A 15502-nucleotide genomic window follows, 5' to 3' on the forward strand; every position below is an offset into this window, starting at 1 on the left:
CAATACGGCCCACAGACGTCTGAGGAGCCGAGACAAACAATGGAGCAAAAAATAAATACTCCAAAGGCGCAATGATGAGTCCACTTGGTGAACTAAAACAATATTGATCTCCTTCTCTTTTTGTTTGTTTAGAAAAGCCTCATCCAGGCTAATAGCTGTCTGAGAATGTAATCTCTCCCTTGTCCACTCCTCCTCCTCCCCCCCTTCCATATTCTCTATTATGCGGCTCCTTTTAGCGAGTCTCGAATAGTTTAGGTTCAGTGTCGCACCGGGGTACGAGGCATGGGGCTGGGGACCAATTGTTTGCTAATGTTGACACCTGCCAGAGCAGGCTTGGCCCTATTTGGGGCCCACTAAAGCTGTAAACTGGATGCTCCCCTCCTCCTCCACTCTTTAGCGAGATTAAGTGTGGGTTTCTGGGGGTCACAAATCACTGGACTCCCTCTGATGTTGTGAGGCACAGAGCCAGAGACTAAGAGGCCTAAGAAAAAAAAAAGAGGAAAGCTGGAGAGGGAGGGACAGCGGAGGGAAGAGGGATAAAGAGTGACAGTCTATTGTTTCCTGAAAAGGAGAGGAATAATGTATCTTCTTGAGTGCACATAGTGTCCCATTCAGAAAAAAGAAAATAAAAGAATGAAAAACATCAGCGGTGGGTGTGCTTCACAGATTTCTGGGCCTCGGAAAATGATCAGATATTTGTTTAAAACTTAACATTGACAATATATTCTTGCTTGATCACATAAAAATTAATACTTTTTTTTTATGTCGCCTCACAAATACATTTGTTTTCTGATATGATTGTGTTCTTGATTGGCACACATTTACATTTTCTGTAAACGTATGTTCATAAAAACACAGAAACCCAAGTGTCCATAGCAGACAATGCCAAGCTCCTCCTCCTCTTTTCTTTCTGCAGATGTACATTAATGCACAAAAAGGAGAGGCAGAGATCTGAGTAGCAGCAGCAGAAGAAGAGCCCTGTCTCCCCTCTTTAAAACTGCTGCTGTCCAGCCTGATCGTGTCAGTTTGAAGGCCCCTATTCAGGAGTATTCAAGCATCTGCCTTTGAGGCACAATAGCAGCTAGTTTATAAACTGTCTGCCCAGGCACCCAAAGGCTTTAGTTCTTATTGTTTTCTCCCCCCTTAATAAACTTTTTGGAGGAGTTCATCAACTTGCCTGAATAGCCGATGAAGCAAGTCTCAAGACAGAAAATAACAGAGGGGTCCTTTCTCCTCCCCTCTTCTTTTTCTCTTCCTTTTCTAGTGGCTGTTTGTCTAACAATAGTGAGAGCAGGCTGTCAGACATCACAGGGCCTTTTTGTAGCAACACAAAAAAGCGCTCGAAAAAGGAAAGAAAACCTCTCAAAACGCTGCTGTTTTTGCAGATTTCCTCAAATCTAAAAGACGTTCGAGCTGCAAAATATGTTTGGAAAATTGCAAAAATAAAAATGAATAAAAACTCAACTTAGTTATTAGGATTTTTGAGTTAAAACCTTGTGTTAATTGAATTTAAAATATGTATTATTTTTTTATTTGGTATCTAGGAATTTACTGATAGCCAGACTCCTGCTGTAAGACAGGCAGCACTGAAATGATGGGATGCAATAAAATGTAATTTTGGATGTAAGCCATTAATCCACTGTTATACCTTTAAACTCTGTCACGAAAAAAAAAAATTAGCCAAACTTAAAAGTCTCTAATAGATGTCTAGTGTAATTAATTTCATACCTAATTAAAACAAGGCCACAGTCCGTGCATGCTCACTTGTTTAGCCCGCTGGATGGTCATAATTGAAGTAATAGCGGAAAAAAGGAGGGCTGCTTAGAAATAAAAGCCCACAGCAGTCCAATTCAACAACACTGCCATCCAACCACGCTGATCCCCCCCAAACCTGCTCCCTCCTCCACCATCTGACCCAAAAAAAGGGCGTTATTGGCTGCCCCGGACTAACCACCTACTGTTTCCCACAGATGCACTGGGTGCGTTTTAACACCCTAATTAGATGTGACAAGTTCAACGAGCCGGTTTCAGAGGAGGAAAAGCTGGTCAGGTTATGATTTCCGAGTCAGACTCACAGGGGGAATCTCTGGACAGCTGATTCCTGTCAGCCTCATTCATCTTCTTCCAGCCAATTAAACATTAATGCTAACAAAGCGAAGGCAGTTTGGGGAGGCGGGGGGCATGAAAAGGACCCAAGTGGAAATGTTAATGACTGGTAGGGAAAATACCACCAACAACAACAACGGCAAAAAATATAATAATGCAGTTTTAGAAAACAAATTACAATACTAGGAATTTGTTACATTTGATAAAATATAAGATATTTAAAAAAATAAATCTACATTTCTGTTAATAAAATCTCTATGCTCCCAATAAATTATATTTTTTTTCAGTACTTAAAAAAATTATCATTTTTTTCATAATAAAGTAATAAAAATATAAAATTTAACCACAGCAGGTTGCCTTTAATTTTAACCTGTTTAATCAATCAATTAATCAATCAATCAAATTTTATTTGTATAGCACATTTCAGCAGCAAGGCATTTGAAAGTGCTTTACATAATTAAAATAAAAACAGCATGTACACAAATTTGAAATGAACAGCATCTGGCTAAAGGAAGTAGGACCAAAGCGAGAGAGAAATCAAACTCCAGCATGAATATGGAAACAGATAAAAAAAAAAATATTGAGATTTTTCCTCTATTACTTTTGGTCCTGCAGCCCTGCGGCCTCAGCGCAGCCCCATAGTGAAAATTGGCGGAATAAAACACAGACAGAAATGAGAGCCGCATTGAAGCACCCTACTGTTGTGACAGGATACCTGGAGGGCAGCGCTTCCTCTTTAATTTGTCTCGTATGGTTTGAGACCCCCAACCAGTCATTCAATCCTCAGAGCCTCCGTAAGCCTACCGAATTTAATTCTCGATGGTGAAATTATATGCTATAATTAAATATCACATCATTTGAAATAAGATGGGGAAAAATGTTCAGTGCATGGAGGCATCTTATCGACTTCCTCGTTGTTATCACATTAAAAGTAACAACATCTAAAAATGGCTCTATCTGCATTTGTGTGTGGGAGAAATTGCCGGCTAAACAAAGGAGGCACCTATGGGCTTACAGCTTATATTCTGATATTTTCGAGCAAGAAACGTTAACCTTGAAATGGTGCTATCTGTGCCTAACAATGTGCGATCATAACCCCATAAATGAGGGGAGAAATTGAATCCTTTTAAGTTATTAAGCAGGAAAGGATTATAAACTCGTCTTTATAAATGAGCTAGAAATCCCCATGTCTTTCTCTGTACACTTTTAAATTTCCCACAAGAAGCAGGAGAGGAGAGATTGCCCCTTTTCAAGAGCCCCCCACAAGAGATGGAAAAACCATTTTTGTGCCCAGATAGGAAGTCGTCCCACATGGTAAGCGCAACTTTAATTAATAGACAGCCTTGAGAGGTATCACTGTCAGCCTGGATAATGGTGACAGAGCTAGTGTTTGTGCTTCCATGAATATTTCTCATGTGATCAAAGTCAAATGCCAGCACAGAGTGAATTTAAGCCTACTTCATTTTTTTTTTCTTCGTGCTGTTGACACTTAAAGCTCCTGACACTGAAATGTCTCGCCGGGTTGGTAGGTCTACAAGCTTAAACTGTGCTCTTTAAAAAAAAATGTATGCTCATTACTAATAAGCAGGAGATGTCGCGTTATTGTGTAGGATGATTTGTTCGCCTTACCTTGCTGGAACCGGAAAGCAATTACTTGTGTTTGATTCTGTCATCAGGTCTCACGATATGTTAAATTACAATCAATGAGAACCTATGCTAACCCATTATACACTGCATTTTCTGTTTTAAATCTTCTCTTCAGCATACAACTAACAGTACAAGCAAAATTAGTCAGTGTTTTATTAATCCCCTAAAGAACATCAAAATGCCAATGGGGTTGCTAGGTAACATCTTTCCTAGCAACCAAAGAACTAAGCTAAGCTAATAGGAATGAAATCCATTTGACGTGTCACTGATTATTTTTTTATATAAAATTTAGCGGCTGTTGAGGTTAAATGCTAATCAGTCATCCCTTTTCTAAATCTTCTCTTAAGCATGAAAGGACACACAAAAATAGTCAGTATTTTCAGAACCTCCTGACTAAAAGGAAATTCAAAATGCTATCCTGGTTGCTAGGGAACATCTTGCCTTACCATTTCAAGATCAAGGCTAAGATAATATTAGTACAACAAGCAAGCAACAATGGATAAATATGTTCCTGATAAATTCATTTGACATATCATTGATTATTTGTTGTGTATATTTTTAGGTTGAACGACAATCAGTCATCATATTCTAACCAGAGGGTTGTTGAGGTTGGGAAGCAACATTTCACCAGCAACTATAAGGCTAGGCAGAAATGTTATCCAGCTACATGTTTGTGGTAAATTCATTTAATATATCAATAATTGTTATTTTTATTATTTAGTAGTCCTTGAGGTCAATTTATAAGTCATATACGTAGCTAAATCTACTCTTTGGCAAATTATTAAAAATATACAAGAAATCAATTGGTGCTTTTATCAATCCTGCTTTTTGTACAACATCTCACCTATAAACCAAAGAAACAAGCTAAGTTAAAAGAAATACTACCTTGCTACAAAGCAGCTTCTAAAATGTTCATTTGAAATCCATATAATTTGTTAATGATTATGTTTTAATATTACTTAGAAATTAAATGCTAATCAGTTGCACTATTCATCAACATATTATTAGAAATGTGGGAAAAAGTAATCTATTTTCTTGTCAGTTTAGTTTTAAGAATATTAAAATGCTGTCAGGGTTTCTGGGCAACATTTTAGCAGCAGCTAAAGTTACGCTAACAAGAATATTAGCAAGCTACAAGGGATCGATATTTTCTTCAAAAATACCCTTTGATTCGTCTTTCTTTTTTTTTTTATTTTGCATAGCGGTTGGTGAGATAAAATTCTATTTCTACTCTTTGACATGCTACCAAGTACAATTCAAGTTAGTTAGACATATTTTAATCAATCCCACCTGGCTAAAAACGAGGGTCAGAATTCTGTCCAGGTTGCTAGGCAACATCTGGCCAAACATCTGAAGAACTACGCTAAGCTAATAGCAATATTATCCAACTGCAGTGGATAAATGGTGAATCCATTTGATGTGCCACGGATTTATTTTTCATATTTTGTTTAGCAGTTGTTGAGGTTAAGTGGGAATCTGTCTCACCTGCTGCTGTTTGCCTGCCACTGCTGGTTAATCGTGGGAAAAAAAGAGAAAAATACAGGCAGCTTGCCACCTGCTAGCTTATACGCATACTAGCCAAATTGTAGCGTTAGCTATTTAAAGAAATTAAAAAGAAAAATCTTAAGCCTATTTTTGTTTTGCAAGATAAAAATAGAAGAAAAAAACCAACACAAACTGTTATTTATCAATTTAGACACCATAAATAAATTGGGTTCTAAATATATTATAATAGTTCTCATCATTAAGATTACACTGCTCACTATTTGCTAGCAAGCACTTTTATATGCCTTTCATTTGGCTAGTTCATGCAATATTTACTGTTGTCAAGATCTGATTATTTTAACCCAGTAAGTACTTTTTTTCTTTTCATAAATGGCATTATCCATCCATCCATCCATCCATTTTCTTGCACCCTTGTCCCTTAATGGGGTCGGGAGGGTTGCTGGTGCCAATCTCCAGCTAACGTTTCTGGCGAGAGGCGGGGTACACCCTGGACAGGTTGCCAGTCTGTCGTAGTAAATGGCATTATTATTATTATTATTATTATTATTATTATTATTATTATTATTATTATTATTATTATTATTATTATTATTATAAAACATAGCAAGAATAACAATAATAATTTAGGCCTACATTTCAGTTTGTTATTATAAGACAGGACATAATAATAATAATAATAATAATAATAATAATAATAATAATAATAATAATAATAATAATAATAATAATAATATCGTGTCTTTTTAGCTCTATGCCCCCTCTATAGGAAATGCAGGCCTACCGATGTAAATTCCAGTGAAATGTGGCTTGAGTGGCTGCGGGGACAGGGGAGGTTAATCCGAGTTTAATGCAGTGAAGCACAGCGCAGGGTCTGGGCTATGATGGGTATGTTATCTCTGCCCAACATTTGGGTCTCCCTCAATTTCCACCCAGCCAAATAGCTGCGAGAAAGTGCAGATGGAGTCACTCTGAATGCCTGAGGAAAAAACGTTATTAATAGCTAAATAACTTCCCCATACTTTCACTGAATCTCTCTCACACACTGTTCCAGATGGATTTGTTTGAAGTGGTCTCTCGCTTCATTCCCCCTGTCCTTCTCATTCAGCGCGGCTTTAGACCCGAAATATGGCTACATTATATTACCATACACTTAGAGAGACTGGGGTGTGCGTGGCGCTGGAGCGCGCGCCCGGGCAAATACGAATATGTGCGTGGAAATGGGGGTGCGGGGGGTGGGGGGGGGGGCATTTATTTCAGTTTTATCCAATTTAAACTAAATTCTGTCTATTGTGTTACTTGGTTTAGCAGGTGAAACGTTTGAGTTTGAGATTTTGCAATTCAAGGTAAAATAAGCGCAAAATATAAAGAAATATTTTTGTTCTATTTCTGGACAAAAATAAAAAAAATAAAGTTGGAAAATAATACGTGTTTTTTGCAATAAAATAGACATTTCACCGACTGACTCCATTTTGCAAATCTAAACAAACAAGGCCTATCTCCCTTCCTCACACCTTTGCGCAGCTCTGTCAGTTTTCCTCAGTGCGCAGAAATAATCCCACCTGGCATCTGTTTAATTAGACCGACCTGCAGGTAATCCTGCGATTTGTTGAAGTGTCCATCGCCTGTCTCCACCTCATCTGACGGTCGGACAGGACGCGTCACGTGTGGCAAATCGACGTCTGACATCTGATACATGTTCCCGTGACGCAAAACAAAACCGTGCAAGCGCTTGCGCGTGGTGTAGCGCAGCATTTGCGTCATTTTTCGTTAATAGTGCATGCACCAGACTATTCCCACACGGCTTCCCCTATACACGATCTCAGCTTGGCTTGTTTTGCGAGAAACCGTGTTTGCAGGAAAATCAAACGCGCATTAATTTGTTTATGATTTTCAAATACACTTTTTATTAGAGCTAGATTAGTACCAAGATAAATCCGCGATGTAACGTCTAAAAAAAAAACTAATACGAAGACCTAATAAACAAACTGATAGATAAATAAATAAAGTCTTAAAATCTGGATAAGTAAGCCAGAAAAAAAATCTATGAATTTTGTGCCCAGGGCGAGCCACAGTGAGCTCCGCTCTGAGATGAAAGTGAAAAGAAATAAAAGGCTCTATTTAATCTGCTTTAAAAACCCCTCTCCACATAAGGGCTGTGCTTCAAATTCGCAGAGTGAGGGGCTGATTGGGGATAAATACATTTCTTACCATGCCTTCGAGCTATTACACCCGGCACGAACACAGCCACCTATTCAAGAGAGCATCGTTTCCAGCGCTTTTACTCTAATAAGTATTAACATTATTAAACGCCATCCGGATGCTGCTTGTCTAAACTGTTTTACGCACTGGGTGAGTGTCTCTTTTTATAGCAGCGTAATTCGATCCCAATTTGAAACAACAAGCAGTGCTTAAAAGAACGAAAGTGACATCATGTGGAAATGTTGCTACAAAAAAAAAAAAAAAAATACGAAAGTCAACAGCAGAGCTCCGAAGACGCAGTTGAAGCGCAAACTATCAATCAGGCGCATTGTGCGTAAGCGACCAGACTCCAGCACTGCACGCCGGTCATTTGCAGCCAGCAGGGTTTACAAGACACCGGAGATATTTGCAAGAAAATAGTGACATTTTTCTCCTAACATTAATCTGCGCTGTGACCGAAAAAAAAGACCGTTTTCACGCCACATACCGATTCTTCTCCAACGGGTCCATTATATACTAAATTACAAAACTATCTAGCAGCGGGGCGTACTGAATAATTCATCTCCTTTTATGCCGCTTCTTGCCCTTTGTCCAAACTTTTCTCTCTCTTTTAGCAGCTCTTTGAATGTGAATGGGCGCAGGCCCATACACTCCGCTTTACGCCGCCGTGCTTTCCAGGATTTGCTTTTGTGCCCCGGACTCCTCGCTTTAGAAAAGCTTCAATAGAGGGGAGGTTTTGCTCATGAAGTTCATCTTCAAGTTTGAAAAAAAAAATGTTTGGCAGTCTTCCTTTTTAAAAATAAAAATAGCTATTGTGAACAACAACAACAACAACAACAACAAAAACTCTATTCTCTCGTTTTATCATTTTTGCACTGATAAAAATAACTGTTGGAATAAAATCAATTAAACTGGTGGAATCACATCCATAATTAAATTTATTTTGTAATTCTAGCAATTAAAGTGTACTTAGTCAATTAAAATATTTACACTACTTAACTCGTTTATCTTATCGTAATTAAGATAAAATATGATGCTGAAATAGTAGGCTAGAGTGGGTCATATTTCAGGAAGTAATAAAAAAAAACTATAGGCTAAAAATTTTCTAAAATAATTTTTTGAAAGGTTTGCTACAAAGACAGCAATCTTATGGAAAGTGGCAGCATTTGACCGTTATAACTTTTCCCAAAGATTAGATACATTTTAACATGTTATAACTGAAGTTGTAAAACTTGCTAAAAGATTGATTCTGAATCTGTTCAACACAAATCCATCATTATTGCAGGCTCTCTTGTATTTACAATACACAGATGGGTATTAGCTATAGGCATCCATTTATGGTAACGATTCGTGATCACATTTCCATAGTTTAAATTTTAAATCAAAACTCTTGAATCTATAATTCACTTTAATTTTTTTTAATATTTTTTTTTGTCTTTTCTATTTGCTTTTAATCATTTATTTTTGTTCACACATATTTCTTTATTTCCTCTTTCACATTCAACTCACTCTACTGTTTGCTTTTTGCATTTAACATTGAGATAAAAAAAAACTTAACAATGAATAGTTTATTATACAGCGTTTAACATCTAAGAGAATCAATTATAACTGTGCTACAACATTTTATTTGCAAACTTACCTTACATTTGATTGAACATAGCTAAATGTTTTGCACCTGTGCTGAGAGGTATTCATGTAGCTAACATAAGTCAAGTCTCATTGGTTTGAACAGTCTATATCTCAGGACTAAAAAAGTGATTTTGCTATGCTAACACTCTTTGCAGCATAATTTTACTAATTCATTAGGGACGGTTTGGAAATTTATAGGAGATTCTCTTCAGGTAATGTTTAAAAGTGATTAGTTGTACACACAGCCGTACCTGTAGCCACTTTGTGCAACTTATCTTGTGCAATCATAATGTTTTTTGATGTTTTTACAGGGGAAAAAATAATTTTTAAGCAACTTTTTGTCTTGGGTATCTTAAAAATTGTACTTTTTGTTAGCTAAAATGTGCAGCTCAGTAGCTGTGACTGTCTCAGGCTTAAGAACCTAAACGTGCTAGCAAGTTCTAGCATCAGCGCTATCGCTAAAGTAGAAAAGCATGAATAAACTACATTCTTAAATTCTTGCAACAAGCCTAATAACACTGTTATGTTTTACTGAGTTGACATGTATATTCATAACACGGCTCATTTTAAAATATAGACCTATCACGCTCCTCTACATGACATGTAAACAACAAGTTAGAATAGGTTTTGGCAGAACAAAACATATTTTCTTAAATTCCTATCTAATATAATGACGACAGAATGCAGGTATTAGTGAACATTATCTTTACAAATAATGTGCTTAAATTTTAATGTGCAAAAATTTAACTCCCTTTAAAATTCATTTTTACAGTGTACATTGTTCTCAGCAGGGCGTTTAAAAGCGCTCATTCCCTCAGATTTTTGTATTTTAAATTCCAATCTTTATAGGATAAAACTGAATCCCTCATTAGGCCTTGCTTCATTTCAAGAATTCAAATGCATTACAACATGCTTCAAAAACGGCGACCACAGGGGAAATGATTATCTTTCAGGGCTATTCAGGAACAAAATACCTGCCCCGCTGTCTCACCCATTACTAACAGCAGAAAACAATAACATGCGCATCCATTTCCGCTTTAACTGACAAGCGGTGAGACGTCAGGGAGCTTGAAGTGGGTCAACTGTCAGCTGTCGTTTTAGATGTCCCCCTCAATGAGTGAGTGAAATGAGCAAGAATGCGCCACGCAAATTAATTCTCAGCAGCTAAATACCTTCTGCCAAGGCTCTCATAAATAATTGAAGGCAGTGAACAAGTGCTGGCTCGGAGTTTAAAGCGGGAATAAATTGTCTGCGCTTAGAGCCGCAGCTCGGATGTGGGACGATTTCCCCAGAGGACGTTCAAGTAGGAAGTCAATTTAAAAACATTTGCTTCCAGTTTGCAAGGCTGCAAATTTACTATAATAATAATAATAATAATAATAATAATAATAATAATAATAATAATAATAATAATAATAATAATAATAATAATAAGACATACACTGTTTGTTTGTTGTTAACTTACATTTATCACCGAGGATGCCATCGATGCTATGCTTTGTTTTCTTTTCTCCATCTTCATCCTTCTTATCACAGTCATCCTCGTCATCTTTTTTGCCAAATCGGGCCCTCAAAACGCGGCTGATGGAACTCACTAATGGCAACAAAAAGGTAAATGGGTGATTAGGCCTAAAAGCCATAACAGAACCATAATAATCCTATCAAACATTTTCTCTCTCTCTCTCTTTCTCTCTCTCCTTCTGCTCTCTCTTTCTCTCAGAATGGTACAAAAATGGCACAGGAAAAGTTTTCACATGAGGCAGCAGCGTTTTGGAGAAAATGTTATGAACTGACGGAGCACTGAAGCCACATTTCAACAGGACATGTTACATGTATATAGTTCTCTCTCTGTGGGTTTGCTTACAGAGGCGCTTTATTATCAGTAACATGTTGAATTCATAGTGACGTTCATTGAGAGGTGATGCTGCGGTGTTCGCTGGTAGTAAGGGGAAAAAAAAGTGCAGCTTACCAGATGAAGCCTCACCTGAAGGAACTGTGCTTCTGTCGCACACCCCGTCCTTCAGCAGCTTATCCCGGATCTCCCAGCTGAACATACCCGGGTTTTCCCTCTTGTACTCTTCGATCCGCTTCTCCACGTCGGGAGTTGCCACCTGCTTTAGGTTTGAAAGGTTGATGGCAAGCGAACAAACAAAGAGGAGGAATTTTAGTTGAAAGGAAACACTAATCTCATCCAACAAACACATAATGTTTAGTTAGGAAAATGTCATTTAGAATGAATTTGAATGAATGCAAAAGAAAAGCAAACATTTCTATAATCAAAAAATTGAACATGCAGAATATTATGATAAATAATATTTGTATAACATGCATCATTAGTACCATGCATTCCGCTACACTGAGCTTAAATACATTTGAAGTGGTTCTAATTTTAAATGGACTTTTATTAATTCATAAAACACGAGGTTTGGATCGATTAGGGACACAAATCATAAACAAACAGATTGAAAATGAAACCTAAATTTTAAAACAAATTCACATATCTCTAGATAAACTACTGAAATAGATATTAACAAAAGTACAGCAATAAAATGTTATCATTGGATTTCTAAGTAACAGAAGTTATGTTCACATTGAAGGTATAGACATGTGCAGCTCCAGGATTTCTGACATTTGCACTTAAATCTTAAAAAATGTTTCCCTCCTTGAAGGGTTTATTGAGTATTTAGAAGTGTGAAAATTACATGAATTTTAGATTGTTTTTGTAATTTTTTATGTGTTTTTTGTCATTTGTAATTGTAAATAAATATTATTAAACATGCATTAATGTTTAATAACATTTATTAAACATTAATGCATGTTTATGATTTTTTATTTTCAAAAAATCATTGCTGACCATAATTCCAGAAAGATACATATTTTTGTTATTTTTACCATTTTTAAACTATTATTTGAATTTGTTTGTTTATGTTTTTTATGCAAAAAATTATTTAAATCGTGAGAGAAATGTTCCCATCACATTTGAGTTTTTAATTGGATCACGATTTTAAATAGAATGTTACAGGTGGATTGTAATTCAATTTCAAGAGATACTGAATTGGACCTTATTATTATTATTATTATTATTATTATTATTATTATTATTATTATTATTATTATTATACGCCCATGTGTAATCAGGTGTTGCATGCCTGTCATCTGCTCCCATGACCACAGACCCCCACTCACCCTGGGCTTGCTGCCCCCTATGGCCCCCGGACGGATCGAGCCGGTCTCCTGGTACCGGCACAGGATCTTGGAGACGCAGCCGTGAGAAACTCGCAGTTGTCGCGAGATCACGCATGGCCGGATGCCGTGGTGGGCCATCTCCACTATCTTGTGTCGGATGTGGTTCGGCAGCGGCCTCCCGTTGATGAAGACCCCACCAAGCTGGTTCACTCTGCCCTGGCCCAGAGGGGTGGACACTGCGTCGCAAAAAAACAAAAAAAAACAATAACACTCAAAAACATTCACATTCAACGAGACTTTATTCAATTTAAGGTATCATACAATACAGATGAGATTTTAATTTGATTAGATTATGCCGCATTTGCTGCTTTTATCTCCATTCGGACGCAGTTTGCGCACATTATCATATTAACCATTTTCCAGGGGAGAATCGTGCCAAATTCATCCTGACAGGATGCATCCAAGGATCCACTCCGGGATGCAATTTCACATCCGAGAGACACTAGAGAGGATGGCACTTTCCACCTTGATTATTCCTAGTCATGCTGTACAAATATTGATGTGATCCTTTGAGCCAGCTCTTTGCCGTGTGTATTATTGCCATTTCCAGCTGCGGGACCACTCCAACAAATCCCGCAGCTCGAGTCACTTGCGAGCTACGTGGTTTTTGCACATTTCAGTCCAGGGCACTTGAGCACGAAGCGGGTGTAGTAGAATTGGGGAAGAAAGTGTTTCCCGCAAATACATGCAAATACAATGATCTTTTTTTTTGCCCACCCTCTCCTTCCCTCCACCACATATACGGATGATTTAAATGTTGTGTGCGTCTAAAAAAAGAACAAAAATATATTAAATTCTAAATTAGGTATTTAATTCTGAGGGCCAAAATAATTTACAGTGATGTAATGAAAGATTTTTTTTTTTTTTAGATTAAAACAAATATTAGTGAATAGAAAATAGAGGATAAATGTTGCATTAAAATAACATTTTCCGGAAATAATAATAATTTTAAAAAATGGAGAATATTGTTTTAAATGCTGTCTGAAATGCACATAAAACAGCCCGAATCCACATGCTTCTTATAAACTACACATTTCTGAGATTTTGGAGCATTTTAAAGACACCAGATTGTATTTTCTGCAGCTATAATTCTCCCCTGACCATGACGTGAGGTTAACTTTAATCAGCCCTGACTGCGGCGCGTTTTGTTCACCCATCTTTTTATTTCCCAGCATGTCGCCGATGACAAACTGTGCCCACCGCCGCGCGGCATACGAGCTCGCAGAGCGGACAGTTTTGCTTTTAAACCAGCACAAGTTCAAGTATCAGGCACCCATGGCTGTCCTTGTCCTCACCTTCCAGGGGGAAGCCGGTTCGAGGGTAGTTCTGGCCTGGCGCAGGGCGCACCATCCGAGGCACTGTTCCAGGTAAAGTAGCCATCCTGTAGCTACTGAGGCAAAAAATGAATAAATAAATAAAATCACTGCGCTAAAGAACGTCTTTCACTCTGAAATTCCAAGTTAAAAAACAAAAAAGAAAAAAAAAAGAAAACGGAATGTGTTTGGAAAGATCAGAGAACAGGCGCTGTCAAATCCCAAATCCCAGGCGGAGTAAATCTGGACAGACCCTTCTTCCACCGGGGGGAAAATAAAAAATAAAAAAAAGAAAGAAAATAAAAGGGGGAGGCTCTCCTCTTGATTGATAAATCGGCCAAAAATACAACGACAAAACGCTGCAACAACTGAAATGAAAACCTCCACAGAGGTAAGTTTGCACAAAATAAAAATAAAAAATGGAGGCGCAAGCAGCTAAATGGTGGCGCGTTGTGGGAAACGCGGTGTTATTCTTTTCCCCCTGGTGTAGTTTGGGTTCGGTATAATGTCTGCCGGCTGGCTGGAAGTAGTTTAAGTGGCCAACTTTCGTGCATGTCGTAGGAGGAGACAGCGGAGCGCTCCCATAGGCTCGCTGCCCTTTCTTTTATGGATGAAAGGGAGTGGGTTTAGCCAAGAGCCCGGCGACCAATCGGATCGTCACATTTTTACTTTTTTAATTCACCGCTGCCTCTCTTAGAGGACCACATAGAAGATATTCTATAAGAAGAACTTGTGGAAAAATTAGCAGAACATTAAACATCTGAAGTTTTTTATATATAAATATATATATATTTTTATATACATTTATTCTTATTTTACTCACAACTAGTCCATATCCTAAAAACTACTTAATAGTTACATTTTAAAATCATTCATTCATTTACTTACTTATTTAACTTGTACAAATATATGCATCAATTTAAAAAAAAACAGTGTAAGTCCGTCTCTTAATTAAATTCCGAATTATTCAACAAAAACAAAAAAAAAATTGAATTGAAACAAAGGGGGGGAAATAAAATAAACTTAGAGCGTTTTATTTATTCTTTCTGTTCAAAGTTGCAGTATTATTATTATTTTTCTTCTTCACTGCAACCAGGAGCCGCCCTGTCAGACCAGACGGAGGTTAGAAGAACTGCGGCCCTTCGCTTGTTAACCTTTCAATTAGTCAAACTGCTGCGCTGCATGCGCAGCCCAGTCCGCTCCTCTTGCTTTTGTTGTAATTGACTACAACATTTGGATCGACCCGATATTGATGACAACAGGTCGGGTACAGAGTTCACCCTTTAAAAGTAATTGTTAAATAATGATGATGATAATAATAATAACAATGACAATAACGCTAAACCGAACGAGCGCATATGGAGGGAGGAGGAGAGGAGGTGTGCGTGTGTGCTGGCTCTGTGGGCCCACCGTGCATACAAAATCGTGTGACAATTGCCGTGGAAAACACTCCTGGTGGAAGGCAATTTCACAAATAATTTTAGCAACAATTAGGGAGTGTGGAGGGGTGAAATGGCGATTTCACATGCAGATGCGCCGGTGGGAAGGAGCCACCCCGCCGAACGGATCTCTGACCCTCGCTCTCCCCGCTTTTGGTCTGCTTCGCGTGGGACAGAGGGGGCACAAAGAGACCGCCTCAGCCTCCTGGGGAAGGCGCAAAGAGCGCTGGATTAAGTCGAGCATAAATCATCTGGAGACACAAGCTGCATTTCACTTCAAGAAGAAAGTAAAAATAAATAAAATAAAATAAAATAAAAATAAAAAAGTACAAATATTCTACGTCTTTGGAGCTACAACAGGTATGCCTTTGAAATGTGGCTCCGTGTTCCCTGAAAACACCATTGGTTCAGCACCGT

The 15502-nt window shown here is 37.8% G+C and overlaps 1 protein-coding gene across 4 annotated transcripts in view; it reads right to left on the minus strand.

The window, feature by feature from the left end:
* Positions 1–14437, minus strand: part of pax7a (paired box 7a) — a 57572-nt gene extending 43135 nt beyond the window's left edge. Inside the window, exons 1-4 of one of the 4 annotated variants that reach the window (XM_008408577.3) lie at positions 13629–14427; positions 12274–12509; positions 11072–11201; positions 10553–10681 (exon numbers count right to left, since the gene is read on the minus strand). In XM_008408577.3, coding sequence (XP_008406799.1) covers positions 10553–10681; positions 11072–11201; positions 12274–12509; positions 13629–13713 — 580 coding nt within the window. In that variant the 5' untranslated portion in view covers positions 13714–14427. Of the gene's footprint in view, positions 1–10552; positions 10682–11056; positions 11202–12273; positions 12510–13628 lie in introns of all 4 variants that reach the window. The other 3 variants (XM_008408576.3, XM_081607026.1, XM_081607025.1) reach the window with 3 other exon arrangements.
* Between the last annotated feature and the right edge of the window lie 1065 nt (positions 14438–15502).

This window comes from Poecilia reticulata, chromosome 5, assembly GCF_904066995.2.
Source record: "Poecilia reticulata chromosome 5, P_reticulata-male-v2, whole genome shotgun sequence".
In the NCBI taxonomy this organism is placed as follows: Eukaryota; Metazoa; Chordata; class Actinopteri; order Cyprinodontiformes; family Poeciliidae; genus Poecilia; species Poecilia reticulata.